This window comes from Eleutherodactylus coqui, chromosome 4 (assembly GCF_035609145.1).
Source record: "Eleutherodactylus coqui strain aEleCoq1 chromosome 4, aEleCoq1.hap1, whole genome shotgun sequence".
NCBI lineage: Eukaryota > Metazoa > Chordata > Amphibia > Anura > Eleutherodactylidae > Eleutherodactylus > Eleutherodactylus coqui.
The window spans coordinates 290,139,561-290,163,657 of NC_089840.1; the positions used below are offsets into that span (position 1 = coordinate 290,139,561).

Below are 24,097 nucleotides of genomic sequence, written 5' to 3' on the forward strand. Positions count from 1 at the left end.
GGTTTAAAAAAAATTAAAAAAACAACACCGTGCTTCTGGGACCTGTGGTTCGACAGGTTTCCATGAGCACAGCTTCACAAGTGAGGAATAATTGAGCTGGCTTGGTGTGGAGTTCCTCCCACCAGCCAATCCCCACGGATCTTCTGAATATATATATATACACACACACACACACACACACACACCAGTCCCTCTGCAAGAGGAAGCTGATATCCCGTCACTTTAGAGATTGGTTTTCCTGCGTGCCTGTGTATGTATTATTTGTGTGAACAGTGTCTTGTCCAATATCTGTGCAAGGGGCCAGACATTAGGTGTGGATAGTCCTGTATTGTGTGTGTTCTGTCTTGCATGCTAGCCCTAGTGTGTTCATGTGAACTGTGTCTTGTCCTGTGGGATTGTTTTTGGTCATCTCTGGGCTAGTTGGGCCCTTAGGTTCCAGTGTGGGGGTGCACTTATCAGGATGATCGCCCTGCTTGCAGCAGGGTTCTGGTAGATATTCTCATTAGAGTAGGGACCCACGAGACAACGAGGACTCTTGAAGTGGCTTGCGGGCTTGACTTGGCCAATCCACGAGCTAATATCTCGTACTTTTGCAGGTATGCAAGGTGATGTTTTGGTCATTTGTCAGTACTTATGTTATGTCTGCCCGTGATTCTACTTCCTAGTATGCAGTTCACTGTCCCTTTGGTGTTTCAGCCAGCACGTTCTGTTTGAACTTGACACCACTCCGGCATCCGTCCTGTGTCGAGGTGTGCTCGGCGGATGCAACACACATGTTTGTTATTGTCCCATTCATAATGACCGTTACAATATATTGAACACATTTTTTATCCTGCTTGGCAAATACTGTAAGAAAGAAAAAAACTAGAAGACAGAGCTAAAACTCTGTTTTTATTCATTTCAGCTCCCAAAAAAGCGCAATAAAAGTAAAAGCCATTTTTACCCTAAGGCCTCCTTACACGGGCGACAACACATCGCTGCGAGAAAATCGCAGTGATATCGCATTGCTGTATTGTGCGATATCGCTGCGATTTTCTTGCAGCAATACCGTGATTTTGTAGCGCTATAAAGTCGCATGTGACGCTATAAAATCGTGCGACTTTGTAGCATCATGTGCGAGGATTGGGGGGAGGGGGCTTGAAATATAAACCCTATCCCAAAAATAAGCTGTAACTAAAGGAGAAAAAAATAAAAGTATACATCGCCTCTTCCGCACTGTCCGGGGCGCCACCGCAGCTTCTCCACAGGTCCCGGCACTGATCTTCTTCATCTTCTGGCCGGGGATTGAAAAATCCCCGGCTGCTGGAAGCGCTGGCAGTGATTGGCTGACATTTAGCCAATCACAGCCAGTGCTCGAAGAATGGCTGTGATTGGTTCAATCACTGCCATTCATCGAGCACTTGCTGTGATTGGCTACGTTTCAGCTAATCACAGCCAGTGCTTCCAGGAGGCGGGGATTTTTGAATCCCCAGCCAAAAGAGAAGAAGAAGATCAGTGTCGGGACTTGGGGAGAAGCAGCGGCCGGGCTGACAGCTTGTCTAAGGTGATGTATGTGTTTTTTGGGGGTTTTTTTCCGTCAGTTAGGGCTTAGATTATAGCTTTGACAGTAGCATTTGCTACTGTCAAAGTTGCAGTACATCGCATGCAAACTGCGTTTTAGTGCGATGCGATGCAACAGAGAGGAAGGCTCCATAGGGAAACATGGGCTACAAAACCTAGCATGTCGTGGGCATATCGCCGGACCTGCGAGGTTTGTGTGACGTTTTGTAGCATGCTACAAACATCTCATGTGGGAAGGAACCCATAGGAAACCATGGGCTTCACATACATGCGATTTGTAGTATTGCAGCAATGCTATAAAATCGCGCAACTTTGGCGCCCGTGTGAAGGAGGCCTAAAGCTCCGTCAATGCAACAAAATAACAAGTTATAGAAATTTGAATGTAGCAATGCAAAAAATATACATATATTTTTTTTTTTAAAAAAGGGTTTTATTGTGCAAAAGTAGAAAAAGAACTAAAAAATATATATAAATTTGGTATTAAAACTTTAAAATGTACTTTATGCTGCATGATTAACGCAGTTAAAGAAAAAATTAAGGTGTTTATTTTCCCTGCCCTACAAAAACATTCAATAAAAGTTATACAATACCTTATATGAACCCAAAAGATGGTATCAATGAAAACTACGGCTCGCCACATAATAAATAATCCCTCATACGGCCAACGGAAAAATCAAAAAGTTTTGTCTTTTGAAAAGATGAAAATCCCCAAAAAATCGTTGCGTCCTTAGATCCAAAATAGGCTGCGGAACTAAGGGTTCAAACAAGAATGATATCTAAAAGTGTTTTCCACTCATTAACTGTAGAACATGTGCCATAAAATTGCTATTCTTGGAGGCCTGATTGCTGGGACCCCCAAAGATCCTAAAAATGGTAATTTCCAATACCTGCTCCACCATCTTTATACCTTCCCCATAGTGACCTGTTCAGTATCCGCCCCTATGGGCCTGCACCCCTCCAGTAGCCACCCCTATGGGCCTGCACCCCCCAGTAGCCACCCCTATGGGCCTGCACCCCTCCAGTAGCCGCCCCTATGGGCCTGCACCCCTCCAGTAGCCGTCCCTATAGGACTGCACCCCTCCAGCCCTGGACTGACACTCACCTTATGTTTCAGAGCAGCTGGCACTCGGATTTCTGTTATATCGGCAGCAATTCCACCAGATTTTGACTTTGTGAAAACCATTAACTTTCCTGATGCAGAATTATCCTTAATAGGAAGAGCGAACTGGAAGGAGCCGGAGAGAGCTGAAGAACGGGAGAAGATGCACAAGTTAGATGTAACAGGGAACCAGGATCAGCAGAGACATCAACCACATGCAGATGAGAAACGTACAGTCCGGCTTCTTCACTGTCTGCTGGCCTCCATGGGTCAATCTGTTCTTGTCAAGGGTCTGAAAGAAAAGGAGGCATTGAGATACAGAGGAAGACAAGGATGGAGACCGATCATAAAGACGCGCTGACGTCAATCACATCCTCACTGTTCAGTCTTATGCATCGCCAAATAATGAAAAGTTCTATGGGGCGTGTCTATTAACTTTTGTAGACCAGTTTTCCAGTGAATGAAAATGTTAAGAAAATTGTAGATCAATGTATCAGTTAATTCTTTTTGCTATTAGATTGTAGACTAGGAAGATATAGCATGCTGCTAGTATAAGTAGTGAAGAGGTTAAACAAAACCTTTTCTATATACCAGTGGATGATATGGGATAAAGACAGACAGAAGATAAGACAGTCTTTCAGACCGCCTCCCTTGCATCCCTTTTCATTGAATTCATAAGGGTTTCATTGTATCTTATAGTTACACCTTAAAGATGCAACTTATGTTAATCATTTTAGCTGTAGCCTATGCCGTATTCTTAGTAATCTTGGAGGTATGTACTTTTCCTGTGATGTCATTTATGATATATAAACTACATCCAACTTTGAATACATTAGAAATCATTTGATACCACCACAAGGCTGGTGGGATTTGTATTTCTCCTATGGGCACAGACTTCTACACGAGATCTGGGATTGTCTTCTCCTTGGTAAACACATAAATTCTCCTTAGAGAAAGTCGCAATTTTGGTTCGCATAATTTTTAAAAAGTAGTGGGACATTTAGGGGCCGTGGTCACCTGTGCTCCGTCACATTTACTATAATGCGCGGGACAGTCTAGCATACAATATAACAGCAACCTATGCCTGCTTGGAGCTGTGGTAAGTTTCATTCTGGTCCATGGATGTGCCACCAGATGCCATAAACGTACTAAAAGCACAAGTTGTAGTTCCCCCAGAGTTGGATACTCCATCACTGACTGATATAATCTTAGTGGTAAAGGAAGTTTATGTGATAAATGTGAAGTGCATTGATGTTATGCTGTTCATATTCCTCACAGTGAAATGTGCATTGGTAATGTTTCTCATCCCCATAGAGAGAACAGGTCACCTAGCAACTGTCTGGGGAGAGTTTAGCCTGGTGTTGGAGACAGAGACACCCTGGGATTGGGTAATAGGCTCCCTTCAGATTGGTTTAGGATGGCACTATATGAGAAGGAGTAGGCAGAGTTAAGTCAGTCTAGGCCTGGAGTTAGTATAGTCAAGAAATCACAGAGATAGAGACCAGGTAGGAACAAGGAGAGCACCAGTAATAACCAGGGAAGTGGGAAGGAGAAGAACAACTTCAAGTGTGAGTACATAAGAGCATGAACTGCTTTACACAAGAGAGAGAGGAAAGGAAAGTGAAGGGGATCTTAAGTCAGCCATTCATTGGCATAGAAAGAACAGAAATCAAGTCGTCCAGACATAGGCACAGCCAGGGAGTACAAGCTAGGAAGGAAAGCAAAAAGGGCAGGGTCAGCTTCTGATAGCAATCCCCTGAGCACTAATACAGAAGTAATCAATTCCTGCAACTGTAAATCTGTGAAATAACATTATCTAATGTAAACTGTAACAAACAAGAAACTGGAACTCTTCTCTGCACGTGTAGAATAAATTTGATTTGGTTTACTTTTTAACCAGACTCCTGGAGTCCCTTTCCCCCCTCTCACCAACAGCACTGAGGTACCACAGTATGCGCTCCAGGAAAAAAAAAAAAGGTCTAACCAAATTGTATTTAGTTCACCAACATTTTGCATTTATTGTTTTGCCCGTAACGGGTCCCCACTCGTACACAAGCTGATGTCACAATAAACCAGCAACTTCTCCTACCCGACTCTGCGAATAAGCAGGCCATAGCATCTGAAAATTTATCACTGTATGTGGCGTGCCACGCCAGATCACGATTGACCTGCTGCTGTGCCCCCCCCCCCCACACACACACATATACACGTAGGACTGTGGCCGGTCTCACTCACTACACATGCCTCTTAACAGATTTATGGCAGGAATGCTAAAGCATATGTGACTTAGACTGGCGTGTGAGCTGCAGGTCTACGCAAATATACCCCTATAACGTTATGCTGTACTTTATCAGATCTCTGCTTGTTATTTGGAAGTGGAAATATTTACTTAGACTGGCAGGTGGGCAGTGTTCCTTCCACAAATGAGGCTCGCGTCTCTTAAAACCTTAGAGACCTGCCTATTTTGTACCTTAAAGCCCGAGCAATTTTTATTATTGCATTGCAGGAGCCATAGCTGTATGAAGGCTGGAATGAAGCCATAGCTGTATGAAGGTTTTTTTATTGGCCCCACACCAGGGTACATATCATGTGTTAGGGTGACTTCACACTGGCGATGGAATTGCACGATTTCCCAGGGCTGCGAGAAATCGCAAAATTATGGAGCCAATGGCTTCCGATGGCTTCATGCACATTTGCAATGTTTTAACGCTTGAAATGCAGCATTAAAACAAAATTGCAGCATGTCCATTCTTGTTGTGATCTCGCCCTCTGTTACCAATGGGGCCGGCGGTAGCAGTGTCAGCCCCATAGAAGTCAATGGGTGGCAGGGGACTCTCCACAACAAGGATTTTCGGGGGGTGGAGTGGCCTGAAATATAAGCCCCCCCCCCCCCAAAAAAAAAAAAAATCAATAACTGTAGAAAAATAAAAAATCAGAGGCAGCGCTTTAGGAGGTCACGATTTTCAATCCTTGGCCAGAAGAATAGCAGAAGAAGAGTGCCAGGACTTGCAAGCTGATGCACCGGAGATGACAGCGCTACTAAGGTGATGTATTCTACTTTTATTTTTCTACAGTTATTGATTTTTTTTTTTTGGGGGGGGGGGGGGGGCTTATATTTCAGGCAATCCCCTTCCCCACTGGCCCCATAGGAGACAATGGGAGAAGAATAGTATCTCCGACTGTGACAACCACGCCATGAGATTCCTTCAGCCCTGCTGGAATGGGAGTCTGTTTCTCTGCGGGAACGCCTCGCATCCAGGGCTTCAAGAAGAATTGTGAGAGCAATATCTGGGTGTCAATCACATCCTGATATCGCTCTCGCCAGTGTGCAGGAGCCCTTATTGTACTTTTTTTTATTTTGTACTAATTTTGCACAATAAAAAAATGTTTTTAAAGAAAAAATAAAAATAAAACCCAGAGCATTTTTATCTTTCCGTCGGTGGAGTTCTCTGAGATCTTATATTTTGCAGGAAGAGTTGTATTTTTATTGGTACCATTTTGAGGTACGTGTGACTTCTGGATTGCCTTTAATTAAGTTTTTTGAAATGTGAACAAAAGAAAAATAGCAATTTCACTGTTAGTTTTTTAAAACTCTTTTTACAGTGTTCACCATGTGTGAGAAGTAACAAAATATTTTCATTGTCTGGGTTGTCCTGAGCTCGGTAATACCTACATTGTAGGAACAGGACGCACCCAAAGATGGCGCAATTTTTTTTTTTTCATTTTTCTCCACAAGCCCCCAGACATATACATTGATGAATAGATAAAATAGTTATGATTTCTCAAAAGAGGGCGGAAAAAACGAAAATGGGGGGGAAAAGGTCTGTGTCCCTAAGGAGTTAAAGGTGGACTTTGTTTTATAAATCTACTATTAGCAAATAGTAAAACAATGGGTTCATGCAAAGCTGCTTATTTTTCATGCAATTTTCAGTTACGCAAAAAAAAAAGCAACATCTCCTATCTTATGCACCGAAATAGCCAATAGAAGTGACATGGGCAATATGCAGGCAACTGGGGGATTTGCTGCATGCTTATCTATGAAATCAATGGTATTATGTGCATTTTTTTATGTACGTAAATACGCTGTGTCTTGTAAAAAAAATACCAATAGGCAGAAATCCACACGGAATCCGTATAACTTACTTGACACACATATTCAGATATTTTGGCATAGGAACAGGACAATCAGAAGTTTACAAGTCCTAAAGAAGGAAAACTGTAGACAACAAATTAGAAAAAAAAACCCGTGCTCCAGTGATCGGATAGGTAAAATGAGAAGGCAGAAGGAACTTACTTAGCAGGGGTGTCAGTGCAAATGACACCCCTGAAAATCCAGGTCAGCTCGTAGAAATAAGGGTTGTCCAAGTTATGACGTTATAAAGGTTCTTTATTCACAGGGTGCAACGCGTTTCGGCTGAAACATCAGCCTTTAAAAGAAGGAAAGCTGTAATTGACCTTGGCTCACACAAGTGTGTAATCAGGGAAAAACAGCTGATTAAAGATGGACTTTGTTTTAGAAATGTACTCATATATCTGCTTAGCAAATAGTAAAATAAATGAGACGGAGTTCTTCATGTGATCTTCTATACATATACTTAACTATGTAAGCCTTAACTAAGCTCAGGAATGCTTATAGATTAGAATTAGTTAGCAAACAGGGTGTGACTAGAGAAGAGTTTAGCCCATGACCGACCTCCCTGATGCGCTTAGTTTAAGTAAATAAAGAATCCTAACAAGTTACACATATGTAGAGGTCAGGTGACTTCTGGCCTCGTTTTCAATGTTTTTTGTCTAGGAGGACTAGAAGTACTTGTGCTTGTTAGCAAATAAACAGATTCAGTTGTGATTCCACAAATGCTGTGCGACATGTCAGTGATTCTCCGAGCGGCTCGTATTGAACCTCTGATTTGAAACAGAAGACTATACCTTTAGCGATCCATTGGGTTGACAGAAATACATTCGTATGATTGAGTCCTACGGCCGTATTTCCAGGGGTGATAACAGTCTCAGTAACTCAGACAAACATCACACTTAAATTTCAATGTGAGTACAACGTGTTCTAGTAAGAATACCCCACTGCGCTGCGTGCAGCTTTCATGCGCGATTAAAAAAGTTACAAATTGTCTTTTTAAATTGCTTTGCTCTCGCATGAAGCTTGCGTGTACATTCACCCCCAGCAAATAACTGGCATGTTTTCTGCGATACCACCAAAAAATAGGGCATTAGCCCATTGGAAGCAGTGGGTTAATGCATCGCACGAGTTCTGTGTGTGGCGCAAACGCACAGAACACATGGGATTTTCTCTCTTGTATATATCTCATTCTATTGTGTCAGCTCTCCTTACCACATAGTAAAACTCAACATCGCCTATGTCGCTTCTGTCTTGTTCCTCTATGATGAAATCCACAGTCACGGTGGTGGGCCCAAAAGTGGTCGCCGAGCTGGTAATTGGGCGGATAGACAAGGAGCTTTTGGTTGTCATATGTAGCTCTTCAGGGTAGAGACTGGTGCTGCCGTAGCGGGCGGACACCTTGTTAGAGTTGTAGGGTTCATCTTCCTCATCAGTCGTGGCCTGAAATAAAAAAAGAACATAATCCATATGGCAATCCAAAATAGAAGCCAACGAGGCATCTAATACGATTACGCATCACACGGCATGTCAGCGCACGGTCTGGTGATGTCATACACCATCATGTACTATCAATGCTGTATCTTCACCACTATAATAAAGTCTCCACACCATGCCACCCCTTTCATCTTCAGTCAGCTGGCCATTGTCATGAAGTGTGACATCAGGAGATTCACCCATCTTTGTTTGTCAGCTAGTGTTGTCTGGTATCAGTTAGTCTGCATGCCTGTGGAAGCTGGGTGAATTAAGTATGGGTGTTCAGGAATACATCCTGCCAAGGCTAAAGCTCAATCAATATTCATGGGTATGTTAATTCACACCTGAAGCAAGAGCTTCTGATCCCATCTGCCCATTAGAGACAGACCAGGATGTCCTTTGTCCCATGACAGTAACATTAGCAAGTCACAGGAGGTAGCGTTTTTACTCCAGTCCTCATAATACACATTCTCTAAACTGAGTGTCTTGGACACTTCGCTACTGGAATTAGACAAAAAAATTAACAACTGGGATTATGAGTCATCTAAAAGTCTTAGTACAACACTAGAGATGACCGAGCGCCAAATTGCTCGGGTGCTCGTTACTCAAGTCGAACTTTTCTTAATGTTCGAGAGCTCGTTTTGAGTAACGAACCCCATTGAAGTCAATGCGAGACTCAAGCATTCTTCAAGGTACATCTTAGCTAAGCACCACACTAGCTGCAACCAAGGCCAATCGCTGCCTGCAAGTGACACCACTGCCTCTTCTCCTGTGCATTGCTGTCCAATTGCCCCCAGGATGCAGGCCCACAGCGTACTCAAATTTTTCCCTGCACAGCGTTCAGCTGGCCTTATGCCACACGCTCGCTTGATAGCCACACCACCCTCTTGTCTATTTATAAGTGCGTATTGGATGAGGAGGAACCAGAGACACACCATGCAGAGGGTTGGCAGGGCCTGCCAGCGACCCTCTTTGAAATTGTGTGCTGAGCACCGCGCTGGGAAAGCTTTGTGTACCCAGAGTATAGGCGAAACCCTGAAACATTTGTGTACCCAGAGTATAGGTGACCCCTTGAAACATTTCTGTACCAAGAGTATAGGCGACCCCCTAAAACATTTCTGTGCCAAGAGTATAGGCGAACCCTTGAAACATTTCTGTACCCAGAGTACGAGGGGCTGCTGATAAGTCTTTGGTTTTCTGTTCTTCTTTTGTTTCTATGGTAACGAATGTTACATCACATGAAAGCCTTATGTGTCTAATATATGTGTTTGTAGCTTATGGAAACAGTGATCTCGGCATGCGGGAAAACAAAATGGCGCAGTCTAAGGCGATATTCACAGCAAATGAGAGCAGAGGAGTGATAAAATTCTTGTTTTTGCAAGGAAAGTCCGTGAAGGATATTCATGGTGATATGTGGCAGACATTGGGGGATCAATGCCCTTCATATTCTACAGTTAAGAACTGGGTTGCCAAATTTAAAGCGGGCCACTTCAGCACCAATGATGAGGAACGTCCTGGACGACTGAGAGAGGTTGTTGTTCCGGAGATAGTCGATGCTGCGCACAACCTCATACTGGAGAATCGGCCAATTTCAGCTAAAGGAATAGCCGACATCATGGAGATTTCTGGTGAATGTGTTTGTGTCATTATCCATGAACATTTGAACATAAAGAAGCTATCTGCAAAGTGGGTCCCCAAATGTTTGACCACAGATCAGAAAAGCATGCGAGTGAAAAATTCCCAGTCCATTTGTCAGCGTTTCCGGACTGATAAGAACTTCCTGGATCGACCGGTGACTATGGATGGGACCTGGATTTATTTGTATGACCCTGAAACCAAGGAGCAGTCAAAAGAGTGGAGGCACAGTAGTTCTTCTTGCCCCAAAGAAGTTCAGGGTGCAAAAATCAGCCACTAAGATGATGGCGTCTGTGTTCTGGGATAAGGATGGCGTGCTGCTAGTGGACGACCTTCACAATGGTTCCACCATCAATCCAAGGTATTACATTGAACTTTTGGACCAAATGAAGGCAGCTCTGAAGGCGAAAAGACGCGGCAAGCTGTCCAAAGGAATCTTCTTCCTGCAAGGCAACGCCTCCGCTCATACTGCACAAGTGACCACGGCAAAACTGGTGGAGCTAGGCTTCAAGCTGGTTGACCACCCACCTTATTCACCAGATCTAGCTTCCTCCGACTATCATCTGTTTCCAAACCTGAAGAAACACCTCAAGGGTACCAAATTTCAGACCATTTCTGATGCCATGGCTGCTACAGATGACTGGTTTGAGACACAATCGAAATCCTTATTTTTGCAAGGCTTACAGACCTTGGAATACCGATGTCAGAAGTGTGTTGACATCAGTGGAGAGTATGTGGAATAAGTGTAAAGTTTCATCTCATTTCTTTCTGGCTAAAGCCAAAGACTTATCAGCACCCCCTCGTATAGGTGAACCCCTGAAACCTTTGTATACCAAGAATATAGGTGACCCCCTGAAACATTTCTGTACTAAGAGTATAGGCGAACCCCTGAAACATTTCTGTACCAAGAGTATAAGCGGACCCCTGAAACATTTCTGTACCAAGAGCATAGGTGAACCCCTGAAAAATTTGTGTACGAAGAGTACAGGTGTACCCCAGAAAAATTTTGTTTACCCAGAGTGCAGGTGAAGTGGAGAAGAGAAGTCAGGGGAAATCCAGCTTTTGTTCATCTTAATGTGTAAGCCTGTGGGTGCTGTCAGTTGACAGGTGGGTACACTTATCTGTGATCCCCCCAGCAGCACTTAACCCCCTCTCTGATAAGACGCTAGCGGCAGGGCTGGCCAGCACCTCCAAGGCGTACAGCGCAAGTTCGTGCCACGTGTCCAGCTTTGACACCCAATAGTTGTATGGAGCAGAGGGATTACGGGTGACGTTGGTACGGTCAGCTATATACTCCCTCACCATCTTTTTACAGTGTTCCCTCTGACTCAGCCTAGACTGGGGAGCGGTGACACAGTCTTGCTGAGGAGCCATAAAACTAGCAAAGGCGTTGGAGAGTGTTCTCCTGCCTGCGCTGGACATGCTGCCTGGTCCCCCCCCCCCCTGCTATTTGGCCCACTGAACTACATCCTCTACCGCTAGCATTGTCAGATGGGAACTTTAGCATCAGCTTTTCTACCAGGGCTTTGTGGTATTGCATCATTCTCCTACTCCTTTCCTCTTCGGGAATGAGAGTGGAAAGGTTCTCCTTATACCGTGGGTCGAGCAGGGTGAACACTCGGTAATCCGTGTTGGCCAGAATGCATCTAAGGCGAGGGTCACGGGAAAGGCAGCCTAACATTAAGTCAGCCATGTGTGCCACAATCCCAGTATGCAACACATCGTTGTCCTCACTAGGAAGATGACTTTCATGATCCTCCTCCATCTCCTCCTTTTCAGCCCATACACGCTGAACAGATGTGAGGGAAGTAGCATGGGTAGCCCTTACAGTGTGGGCAGCAGTCTTTTCCCCCTCCTCCTCCAATATGTGCTGAGAAACAGGCGTGAGGGTGGTCTGGCTATCAAGCGACATATTGTCATCCCCTATCTCCTGTCCTAACCGCAAAGTGTTGGCCTTTATGCTTAGCAGCGGGCTCAGCAGGCAAAGCAGCAGGTTGGTTGAGCAGGTTGCATCGCGGCTCACCATTTGTGTAAAATCCTCAAAGTTTCTGAGGACCTGACAGATGGCTGCCATCCATGCCCACTCCTCTGTGAAGAACAGCGGAGGCTGACTACCACTCCGACGGCCATGTTGCAGCTGGTATTGTACAATGACTCTATGCTGGTATAAAGCCTGGCCAACATGTGCAACGTAGAATTCCAGCGCGTGGGCACATCGCACAACAGTCGGTGCACTGGCAGCTGGAAGCGATGTTGCAGTGTCCTGAAGTTGGCAGCAGCTGTGGTGGACTTCCTGAAATATGCGCACACATGACGCACCTTGCTGAGCTGGTCAGACAAATGGGGGTAGTTTTTCAGAAAGCGCTGAACCACCAGATTGAACACGTCGGCCAGGCATGGCATATGTTAGTCTGCCAAGCTGCAGAGCCGCCACCAGGTTATGCCCATTGTCACACACCACCATGCCTGGTTGGAAGTTCAGCGGTGAAAGCCACAGATAGGTCTGCTCCGTCAAACCCTGTAACAGCTCTTGGGCGGTGTGCCTCTTGTCTCCCAAGCTGAGTAGTTTCAGCATGGCCTGCTGACTCTTCCCCACCACAGTGCTGCAGCGCCTCGAGCTACCGACTGCAGATGATGTGCCCACATGGGGTAATTGAGAGGTATAGGTGGTGGAGGATGAGGACTGGTAGTGGAGGAGGAGGTGGCATAATACGCCAGAAAAACTATCACCGAGGTAAGACCTGCAATTCTTGTTGTGGGTAGCACATGAGAGAACCAAGGGTCAGACTCAGTCCCAGCCTCCACGAAGTTCACCCAATGTGCCGTCACGGAGATGTAGTGTCCCTGCCGCCAGCACTCGTCCACGTGTCAGTGGTTAAGTGGACCTTCCCAGTAACCGCGTTGGTGAGGGCACGGTTTATGTTCCGTGAGACGTGCTGGTGTAGGGCGGGGACGGCGCACCGGGAAAAATAGTGGCGACTGGGGACCGAGTACCGAGGGAACACCGCCGCCATGAGGTTGCGGAAAGGCTCTGTTTTTACTAGCCTGTATAGCAGCATCTGCAGGCTGAGAAGTTTTGCAATATGCACGTTTAAAGATTTTGCATGCGGGTGAATGGCCGCGTATTTCCGATTTCGTTCCAACACTTGGGTTAGCGAACACTGAACGCCTCGCTGGGAAACATTGGTGGAGGCAGTGGAGGACTGTTGAGGTGAGGGTGTGGGTGAAGGCCGGGACACGCTCATGCCTGCATCCTGGGGAGGGGGATTGCATCTCTATGCCAGGTTGTGACACTGGGGAAGAGGCAGTGGTGTGACCCGCACGCGATGAATGGCCTTCTTTCCCCCTCATGGGGTGTTTAGCCATCATATGCCTGCGCATGCTGGTGGTGATCAGGCTGGTAGTGGTGGCTCCCCTGCTGATCTTGGACCGGCACAGGTTGCACACCACTGTTCGTCAGTTGTCCGCGCTCTCAATAAAAAACCTTCAGACCTTCTAACACCTAACCCTCTGCACGGATGCTTGCCGCAAGGGGCTGCTGTGGGGAACAGTTGGGGGAGTCTTCGCTTTGGCCCTGCTTCTCCCCCTGGCCACCCAACTGCCTCTTCCAACCTGTTCTGCTGCTGGTCTTGCCTTCCCCCCTGAAGCGCTGTCTTCAGTAGGCTTAGCAAGCCAGGTGGGGTCAGTCACCTCATCGTCCACCAGCTCCTTCTCTGAATCCTCTGTCTGCTCCTCCCTCAGACTTACTGCCCTAACAACAGCCTCACTGACAGACAACAATGTCTCATCCTCATCATCCACAAATAGCTCTTGAGACAGTAATTGGAAGTCCCCACCCTCATCACCCTGAGTCTGTGAAAGTTTAAAATTTTGGGCATCGGTCACGACAAACTCCTCATGTGGCTGTGGAACCCTTTTTTTCTGACTCAGGACAGGGACCCGAGAACAGTTCTTGGGTGTATGCCTGTTCATAATCTCTCCTTTTCCTGGAATGACCAGACTGGGAGGAAGGAGGAGCAGCCTGAGGATTAGGAGGTCCAGTGGCTTGGCTAGCGTGAGTGGACTGCGTGGAAGACTGGGTGTTGGATAAAGTACTGGAGGCGTTATCCGCTATCCACGTCAGCACCTGATCGCACTGCTGTACTTTTATTAATGGTCTACCACGCGGACCTACAAAATGTGAGATGAACCTGGGGAGGGGAGATACGCAGCGCTCTACTTCTCCCTCAGCAGCAGGCACTGTTTCACCCCGCCCAGGACCTTGGCCTCTGCCCACACGCTCATTCAGACACCCATGTCCACGGCCTCGACCCTTACCCCTAGTCTTCACCATGTTGGATAACGCACTTAGACTAAATGCTACGCAAAATGCAAGTTACGCTGCGTACGCTTATAGGCCAAAATAGCCAGAATAATCAGTGCATACTGTTGTTAGATAGTGGAAATTCACAGCCACCCAGAGACTGGTATATTGTGTACACTTTCTGAACAGGGCCAGAAAAATTTAAAAGTGTATACTGCTGTTGAATAGCGCCAATTCAGAGACCCCCAGAGACTGGTATATCATGTACGCTCTCAACAGGCCCAGAAATATTTAAAAGGGTATACTGCTGTTAAATGGTGCCAATTCACAGACCCCCAGAGACTAGTATATACTGTATGCTCTCAGCAGACACAGAAAAATTTAAAAGTGTATTTTGCTGTTGAATAGCGCCAACTCAAAGACCCCCAGAGACTGGTATATAGTGTGCTTAAAGAAAAATCTGTGAGCACTACTGGTCCCAGCCAGCCAAAATGCTGATGCACACAATGAGAGCAGTAGTAGTCCTAGAAAGGACTGTTGGGTTATGGTAGTCAGGATCTCTAAAATAACACTTTCCCTGCTTAGGACTGCTAGCAGCAGCTCTATCCCTAATCTCATGCAGCAAGCATCTGAGGCGAGCCGTGGGCGGCACCAGTTTAAGTACTCGGCGGTCACCTGATCCGGCCAGCCACTCACTGCTGTAGAGGTGCAAGGGTTGGCACGTCACAGCAGGAAGTGGTAAAGCCTTCCCCGCATGTTTAGTGGCTAAAAAAATGGCGCTACACATGCAGGGAGGGGTCATTAAAGTTTCTCGAGCACCATCGAGTATGCTACTACTCGAACGAGCATCAAGCTTGGACGAGTATGCTTGCTCATTTCTATGCAACACAAGTTATATTTTCAAACCCAGGAAGTCAACTGCAACCCAATGCATCCCCTCATTGTTGTGCGATCCCCGAAACACATTGAATCTCATACCCGCTAGACTAAGAATCTTTTACATGAGGTGGTTGGTGTCTTTTTGTTGATAAACTCATGCTATGAAATACGGCGGTCCTAGTTTCTCTCCTGGCGAAATATGGCCACAATACTGGATTGTGTTTTCATCAAGAAAATCTATGCATCTACTTATCATCTCCCTGATGTCCCTCATACCTCCCATTTAATTTCCATTTGGAAAAACTGTCTGACAGTACGACATCCTTGTTGCCCATAGCAACCAATCAGCACAGTGTTCATTTCTCAAACTGCTGAGGTAACATGAAAGCTGTGCTGTGATTGGTTGCTATAGGCAACAATGACAGTCTTAGTGTTGAACAGTTTTGCTAAATGAGCCCCAAAAAGTATCATTCTGCCATTGTCACCGCTAAGGTAAAAAAAAAAATGGCTGCCAACGAAGTCCTTGATTTTCATGTCCACCAGTCTGTTATTAGTGTACAACATCATTTTTGTGCAAAGGTAAGTATATATGTGGCAGGTGGTTTGCTTCACTCATTAGGAGGGATTTAAACTAAAATAATATGGGAAGGGAAGTGAAAGGTAAAAATATACAGCTAATTAATACATTTGAGAACCTCTCTAGAACTGGAAAGAAAGAACAAAGACAAAAAATTCAGGAAAGTAGAGGAGCAAAAGACCCCGATCACAAACTTAAATGTTTTTACACAAATGCACAGAGCATGGGAAACAAACAAGGAGAATTGGAGCTCCGAACACAGGAAGAGAAATATGATGTCATCGGCATCACGGAAACTTGGTGGGATGAGACACAGGATTGGATACAAGGCTTGAAGGATACAACTTATTTATAAGAAACAGACCTAAAACCTACAGCACAATCTGAGTACCAACATAATCCAACAACAACATCCTCAGAACAGGACTATCCACACCTGATGTCTGGTCACCTGCACAGACACTGGACCTGTCACTGTTCACACACAACATCCGCAGAACAGGACTATCCACACCTGATGTCTGGCCACCTGCACAGACACTGGACCTGTCACTGTTCACATACAACATTCTCAGAACAGGACTATCCACACCTGATGTCTGGCCACTTACACAGACACTGGACCTGTCACTGTTCACACACATCCTCAGAACAGGACTATCCACACCTGATGTCTGGCCACCTGCACAGACACTGGACCTGTCACTGTTCACATACTACATCCTCAGAACAGGACTATCCACACCTGATGTCTGGTCACCTGCACAGACAGTGGACCTGTCACTGTTCACACACATCCTCAGAACAGGACTATCCACACCTGATGTCTGGCCACCTGCAGACACTGGACCTGTCACTGTTCACATACAACATTCTCAGAACAGGACTATCCACACCTGATGTCTGGCCACCTGCACAGACACTGGACCTGCCACTGTTCACACACATCCTCAGAACAGGACTATCCACACCTGATGTCTGGCCACCTGCACAGACACTGGACCTGTCAATGTTCACATACAGCATCCTCAGAACAGGACTATCCACACCTGATGTCTGGTCACCTGCACAGACACTGGACCTGTCACTGTTCACATACTACATCCTCAGAACAGGACTATCCACACCTGATGTCTGGCCACCTGCACAGACACTGGACCTGTCACTGTTCACATACGACATCCTCAGAACAGGACTATCCACACCTGATGTCTGGTCACCTGTACAGACACTGGACCTGTCACTGTTCACACACATCCTCAGAACAGGACTATCCACACCTGATGTCTGGCCACCTGCACAGACACTGGACCTGTCACTGTTCACACACAGCATCCTCAGAACAGGACTATCCACACCTGATGTCTGCCCACTTGCACAGACACTGGACCTGTCACTGTTCACATACAACATCCTCAGAACAGGACTATCCACACCTAATGTCTGGCCACTAGCACAGACACTGGACCTGTCACTGTTCACATACAACATCCTCAGAACAGGACTATCCACACCTGATGTCTGGTCACCTGCACAGACACTGGACCTGTCACTGTTCACATACACACTAACATACCAACATAATCCATAGGAACCTACTCCATAACATACCATACAACATAATACACATAACCCTCTCTGCAGACATACCAGACATACTGCTTGCCAACATACTAACACAGTCAACATACAGCATTTGCATACTAATATAGCATATGTTACGTTCATGTGGGCAAACAAGCACTGGGCCTACACGAACGTAACCCAAACACATGGATTTGGGGAAACTGACCCTATGCTGCAGGGAAGATGGTGAGGTCATACCTAACAAGCGGAGAGATTACCTCTATAAAGGCTGCCCCACACTAGAACCTCGGCCCTGCTCTCCATGAAAGGGTGATACTCGCAACCAGGCAGAACTGACACATTAAATGCACAAACACACTTACCACACAGCCTTGCACATTAAAGCAGATGGTAAAGCTGAATATAAAAGTGAGTGATTAGTTTGTACATTGGCCAATGAACTTAAGCTTTAAGGCCGCGACAAGCCTCCTCGTGTCTTGCAGTCGCTACTCTAGCAAGACACTAAACCAGCAGCACAGGACACCATTCACACAGCAACACACTAAGGTTAGCATGCCAGACACACCACCACATAGAACAGGACAGTTAACTCCTCATGTCTAGCCACCAGCACAGACATACAGAACATGATGCTGTTCACACCATATACACAGAACAGGGCTATCCACACCTAATGTCTGGTCACCTGCACAAACACTGGACCAGCCCCTGTTCAAACACATAACACAAGTACAGGCATGCAAAACCCACAAACCCTCAAGTGAAGGGATGCCAGCCTCCTCTTGCAGAGGGAGGATATTTATCTGCAACCAGACCGGTGGAGATTGGCTAGCAGGAGAAAACCATACCCAGCCAGCTCAATCATTCCCCACCTGTGTGGCTGTGCTGCAAGAAACCTATGTAGCACAACAGATCTCAGCCAGCACAACTCAACAGTTACAGCAAGCTTTTGGGTTCTTCTATCGACCCTTCATCATCTTTTTTTTTTTAGTTTGTCCTTTCTTATCACACCCGTTTGCCTCCGGAATTTGTCCATCCTCTAATTCAAGTCATTGGCTTACACCCTAGGCATGCTGTAAAGCCTATTAGAAGGTCGGACATTGACTTATAAGGTAACTACCTTCCAAAAGGTTGCACTGTGATGCATTATTTTATTACTCATTTGCACAGACTTTTCCCAAAAGCATTGCTCGATGTCTAAGACTCCGTACAACAATGTGGTGCTCTCCACAAAGAGAAACATTATGTCCCCTAGACTATCTGCCACCCCAAAAGCCAAACACTCTGCCAGTGATAGCAGCAATGTCTGCAGGTCCAAACAAAGCAAGCTGCCAAAACTCCCACCTGTCATAAACTTATCTTTATCACTTGCAGTTGTTTTTTAACAAAACTATAGGGCAAATAAGGTGTAGAGTCACAGAAAGGTGGCCCCTAGTGCAGAGCCTTCTGTGTGGTGTGAGCCACTGTCAGATTGATAGATTAGGGTGGGTGGGTGCTCTAGACTTACCCGTAATGATATGTAGGTGTTGTTCCATTCAGACGTAGGGAGCTGGAATGAGACTTCCCCCATAGAATCAGTTATGTATGTTTCTTTCCCAGTGCCTTCTTTCTTGGGGAAGCTGAGATGAACCTTTTTACCACTGAGACGTTTTCCATCATACGACTCCAGCACCAACTGTGGTCAAGAAAGTACAAAAACGATATTAAGACAATCCCTACATCTTAGAAAGGACTCTGGACAATAAGCCCTCTGCTGGGCTTCGCACCAATCAGCTATTACTGTGGGACAGTAAATGCTTAAGTTCCTTGGGGCTTTCCTATAGGGGGAAATGAAGCATTACATAGTGTTCATTCACATCAGTGGGTTATTTGTTAAATGCAGGACAAGATATGCATTGGATACGCATGGGATATGCTCTTTGTAGCCACTGTGCACTCACCTTACATGAATACAGAGCCCCGGGCTGGTAGTACTTCTTGCAGTCTTTGAATGACAGCTTGGTGAGCTGGGATTGGATTTGGATTGTCTTTTTAGGAGCGCTGAATTTTATTTCTGAGGAAAAGAAGACAAAACTTGATGAAACAACCCAAATTGTACAAATGGCGTCAACTAAGATGATATGGATAGATGGCCCGGCACCTGAGACCTCCTCAGACCCCTACACCCCCCACTACGCTGCCGGCTCAGTAATGTGATGGTCCTATGATTAGATGGAAGGTCCTATCCAAGGTTCAGACACCGCCAGTGTTCCGTTTCCTGTAAACAAAGCTTCATCATTATAAAATGAAACATTCTGTAACTTTTCATCTCAGTTTCAAACCGTTTTCAAGATCTTTGCTTGCTGCAAGCGAATAATGAGAGTATATTTATGCAGATCACTGTTCTGCTGACATAGGTGCGCAGCTCATGATTTGTATCACAGCTCTCCCATCTAATGAGACTTGCATATATGCGGGCAGGACTAGGTCAGAGTGGATTACAGTTGTGGCTGACTGGGAGCAGTAGTGCACCAGTTTTTTATTTTTTAAACATCTGTCCCTCTGCAGAGCATTACAGCTATAGCAGCTCACTCTCATCGCTAAATAGTACGCAAATATTTCCTGGGCCACTCCAGATCAGCATTTCACAGATTCCATTCTAAGTGTTGCACAATACCCTTTCCTTGGGTGCGGTGAAGTTGCCCCTGTTATTAGCACTGTTCACTGCCTGTATAGCTTTCTGCCCCTAGGTAGAGCTTCTCAGAATACCCTTTACTTGGGTGCGGTGCAAGTTGCTGCAGTTACCAGCACTATCCACTGCCTTTGTATTTTTCTCCCACTCCATACAGCCTCTCTTATATATACAAGTCTCTGTGAGCAGTAAATGACCCCTCCATATCAGCGCTAGACAGCGGTTTAATTTTTTCCAGTCACAGAATAGAGCCTCCGTATCTACACGTCTCTGTGTGAGGTAAATTAGCCACAGTTCTCAGTGCTATACAGTGGGGTAATTTATTTCGGCCCTGCTCTATCCTTAATCCGACATGATGAGGGGTAGGGGTTAAGGGTCGAGGACGTGGACGCAGCCGCGGGCGTCCAAGTGAGGGTGTGGGTGCAGGCCGAGGTCCTGGGTGGGCTACATCACAGCCGGCAGCTGAGGGATTAGGAGAGCGCCAAGTCCCTACGCTCAACAGCTTCGTATCACAATTTGCGGGTCCGGGGTAGACCTTTATTACAAGAAGAGCAGGGCAAGCAGGCCCTGTTGTCGATGGCAGATAATACGTCCACCAATGTATCAAACCCCCAGTCTTCTACACAGTCCACTACTCCCGGCCTAGGAGCTGTACCTCTGAATCCTCTGGCTGCTCCTCCTTCCTCCCAGCCTTGTCACGCAGGCAGACTCCGGGTAACTGTTCTCAGGTCCCTGCCCAAAGTGGGGAAAAACAGTTCCTCTCTCACCTTAGGAGTTTGTCGTGACCGATGCCCAATCTTTGAAAAGTTCCCGGAGTCCGGGTGATGAGGCTGGGGACGGCAACTGTCTCAAGAGCTTTTTGTGGATGAGGATGATGAGACACAGTTGTCAGTGAGGTAGTAGTAAGGGCAGTAAGTCCGAGGGAGGAGCGCACAGAGGATTCAGAGGAAGAGCTGCTGGACGATGAAGTGACTGACCCCACCTGGCTTGCTAAGCCTACTGAAGACAGAGCTTCAGAGGGGGAGGCAAGTGCAGCAGCAGGACAGGTTGGAAGAGGCAGTGGGGTGGCCAGGGGGAGAGGCAGGGCCAGAGCAAAGAATCCCCTAAGCACCTAAGTTTCCCACAGCACCCCCTCGTGGCAAGCCTCCGTGCAGAGGGCTAGATGTTCAAAGGTGTTGATGTTTTTCAGTGAGAGCACAGACGACCGACGAACAGTGGTGTGCAACCTGTGTCGTGCCAAGATCAGCCGGGGAGCCACCACTAGCAGCCTCACCACCACCAGCATGCGCAGGCATATGATGGCCAAGCACCCCACAAGGTGGGACGAAGGCCATTCACCAACTCCGGATCACACCACTGCCTCTTTCCCTGTGCCACAACCTGTGCCACAGTTCCGATCCCCCTCGCAGGATGCAGGCACGAGCGTCTCCCAGCCTGCACCCACACCCTAACCTCCACGGTCCTGCACGGCCTCTTGCAATGTCTCCCAGCGCAGCGTTCAGCTGTTGCTAACACAAGCGTTGGAGCGAAAACGCAAATACGCTGCCACCCACCCGCATGCACAAGCTTTAAACGTGCACATTGCCAAATTAATCAGCCTAGAGATGCTGCCCTACAGGCTTGTGGAAATGGAGGCTTTCAAAAACTTGAGCTTCTCGGTCCCCATTCGCCACTATTTTTCCCGGTGTGCCGTCCCCGCCCTACCCCCGCCCTACACCAGCACCGATGGACACGTGGACAAGTACTGGCGGGCAGGGCCACTATATCTCCCTGAAGGCACATTGGGTGACATGGTGGAGTCTGGGACTGAGTCAGAGACTGGGACCACTCACGTGCTACCCACACCAAGAATAGCGGGTCGTACCTCGGTGCTGGTATCTGCGGCAAATTATGCCACCACCTCCAACCCCCCCCCCCCTCCTCCACCACCTCTACCTCTCAATTACAAAGTGTGAGGAGGAGGAGGGGGAAGAGACTGCTGGCCACACTGCAGAGGGTACTCATGCTGCTTGCCTGTCATCTGTTCAGCGTGTATGCGCTGAAGAGGAGGAGGAGGAGCATCCTGCTAGTGAGGATAGCGATGTGTTGCATACTGAGACTCTGGCACACATGGCTGACTTCATGTTAGGCTGACTTTCCCGTGACCCACGCGTTAGACGCATTCTTGCCAACACAGATTACTGGGTGTACACCCTTCTCGACCCATGGTATAAGAAGAACCTTTCCACTCTCATTCCCGAAGAGGAAAGGGGTACGAGAGTGATGCAATACCACAGGGCTCTGGTGGAAAAAGTGATGCTAAAGTTCCCAGCTGACAGCGCTAGCGGTAGAAGACACAGTTTAGAGGGACAACTAGCAGGGGAGGCGCAGGAATCAGGCAGCATGTCCAGCACAGGCAGAGGAACACTCTCCAAGACCTTTGCCAGTTTTATGGGTCCCCAGTAAGACTTTGTCGCCACTACCCAGTCAAGACTGAGTCGGAAGGAGCACTGTAAAAAGATGGTTAGGGAGTACATAGCCGACCGTACCACCGTCCTCACCTGTCAACTGCCAGCACCGACATGCTTACCCTCATATAGATGAACAAAGGCTGGATTTCCCCAGACATCTCTTCTCCACTGGTGGAAAGCAGCGGATCCTAAAGAATCTTTTCGCTGCAACAGGAGAAAAATACATCCTCTATCACCCCAAAAAAGGGGAGAATTAGCTTTGTGTATACACTTGCTACTAAAAGGTTGGAGGGGTCCGCCTATAGACTGAGCATGAATCAACAATGTGATGTAGCAGCAAAAAAGACAAATAATTCTGAGATGTATTAGGAGAAGCATAGAGTCTAGATCACGTGAGATAATTATCCCCTCTACTCCTCTTTAGTCAGACCTCATCTGGAATACTGTGTCCAGTTCTGGGCACTCCGATTTAAAAAAAAATAGACAAACTGGAGCAAGTTCAGAGAATAGCTGCCAGGATGGTGAGCGGTCAGCAAATTGTGTCCTATAAGGAACGATTAAAGGATCTGGGAATGTTTAGCTTGCAAAAAAGAAGACTGAGAGGGGTCTTATTAGCGGTCTACAAATATCTGAAGGTCTGTCACAGTAGCTAGAAGCAATGGGATGAAACTGAAAGGGAGGAAACAAAAATTAGAAAAAACTTTCTGACAGGGTGATCAATGAGTGGAACAGGTTGCCATGGGGAGATTGTGAGCTCTCCTTCAATGGAAGTTTTCAAAGAGAGGCTGGACAGACATCTGGGATTATTTAGTGATCCTGCACTGTGCAGGGGGTTGGAATCAATGACCCTGGATGTCTCTTTCAACTCCACCATTCTGTGAGTCTATGATTCTATGATAATCGGTGAACAGAGCACTGCACCTTCCTTATTTAGGACAGTGTCATATGGCTGCTCTAAACGGTGGCTGACAGACACAAAGTCAAGCTTCACCTCTTTTGATCTGGACCATGGACATCAGGAAGACATGGGAGCACTGAAGTGAGAGCTTGCAGGCACCACTAGCAAAACCAGACGGACACTGGCATTTAGCCCTATCCCATGCCCAGGACTCATCAGGCACAGGGAGCAGGTAAATGTGTTTGCTAGTGCTAGGTTTCTCAGTACTGCTGTACTGTGTTAGGGGCTCCCATCCACCTTCCCAGGAAGATACGCCCAGGAAGGTGAGGAAGTGTGCAAGACACTATTTTACCGAAGCCTCATGGAGGCTGTAGGAGAGGTCCCGTCCCAATAATGATGCGGTCTGTGATGTGGCTAGCATGGCACTGCCCAGAAGAACTCCCTCAAATAGGGATAGTGAATGGATGCAGTTCTTCTGGGCATCAAGTTCTACTTTTTACTAATACTATTTTGAAGTATATACATCTTTTTAATTTTTATTTCTGTTTTGGGGAAGCAACATGAACAAAAAATGGTAATTTTTGCATTTACATTTTTTTCCACGGAACAATTATGTAATACTTTACAGTACAGATAGTTATGGATGTGACAATACTCATGTTAGTAGACCTGGTAGAACCAGAGTTTGGGGCAAATTGTGTTTATTCTGCAGGTAAAGGACATTACAGTTTAGGAAGAACAGAGCTCATTCTACTGCAAACAGCTGTAACTCCTGTTCTATCAGTGCTAGCTATGAGTAGTAGCTTTACAATGAGACCAAAGGCATGTAAGAG

At 46.5% G+C, this 24,097-nt stretch overlaps 1 protein-coding gene across 1 annotated transcript in view; it reads right to left on the reverse strand.

The window, feature by feature from the left end:
- The window catches only part of LOC136626754 (alpha-2-macroglobulin-like protein 1), a 194,995-nt gene that overhangs the window by 112,590 nt on the left and 58,308 nt on the right, over nucleotides 1-24,097 (reverse strand). The window contains exons 10-14 of the mRNA XM_066601760.1: nucleotides 19,186-19,298; nucleotides 18,753-18,920; nucleotides 8,004-8,231; nucleotides 2,894-2,951; nucleotides 2,663-2,805 (exon numbers count right to left, since the gene is read on the reverse strand). Coding sequence (XP_066457857.1) covers nucleotides 2,663-2,805; nucleotides 2,894-2,951; nucleotides 8,004-8,231; nucleotides 18,753-18,920; nucleotides 19,186-19,298 — 710 coding nt within the window. The remainder of the gene's footprint in view (nucleotides 1-2,662; nucleotides 2,806-2,893; nucleotides 2,952-8,003; nucleotides 8,232-18,752; nucleotides 18,921-19,185; nucleotides 19,299-24,097) is intronic.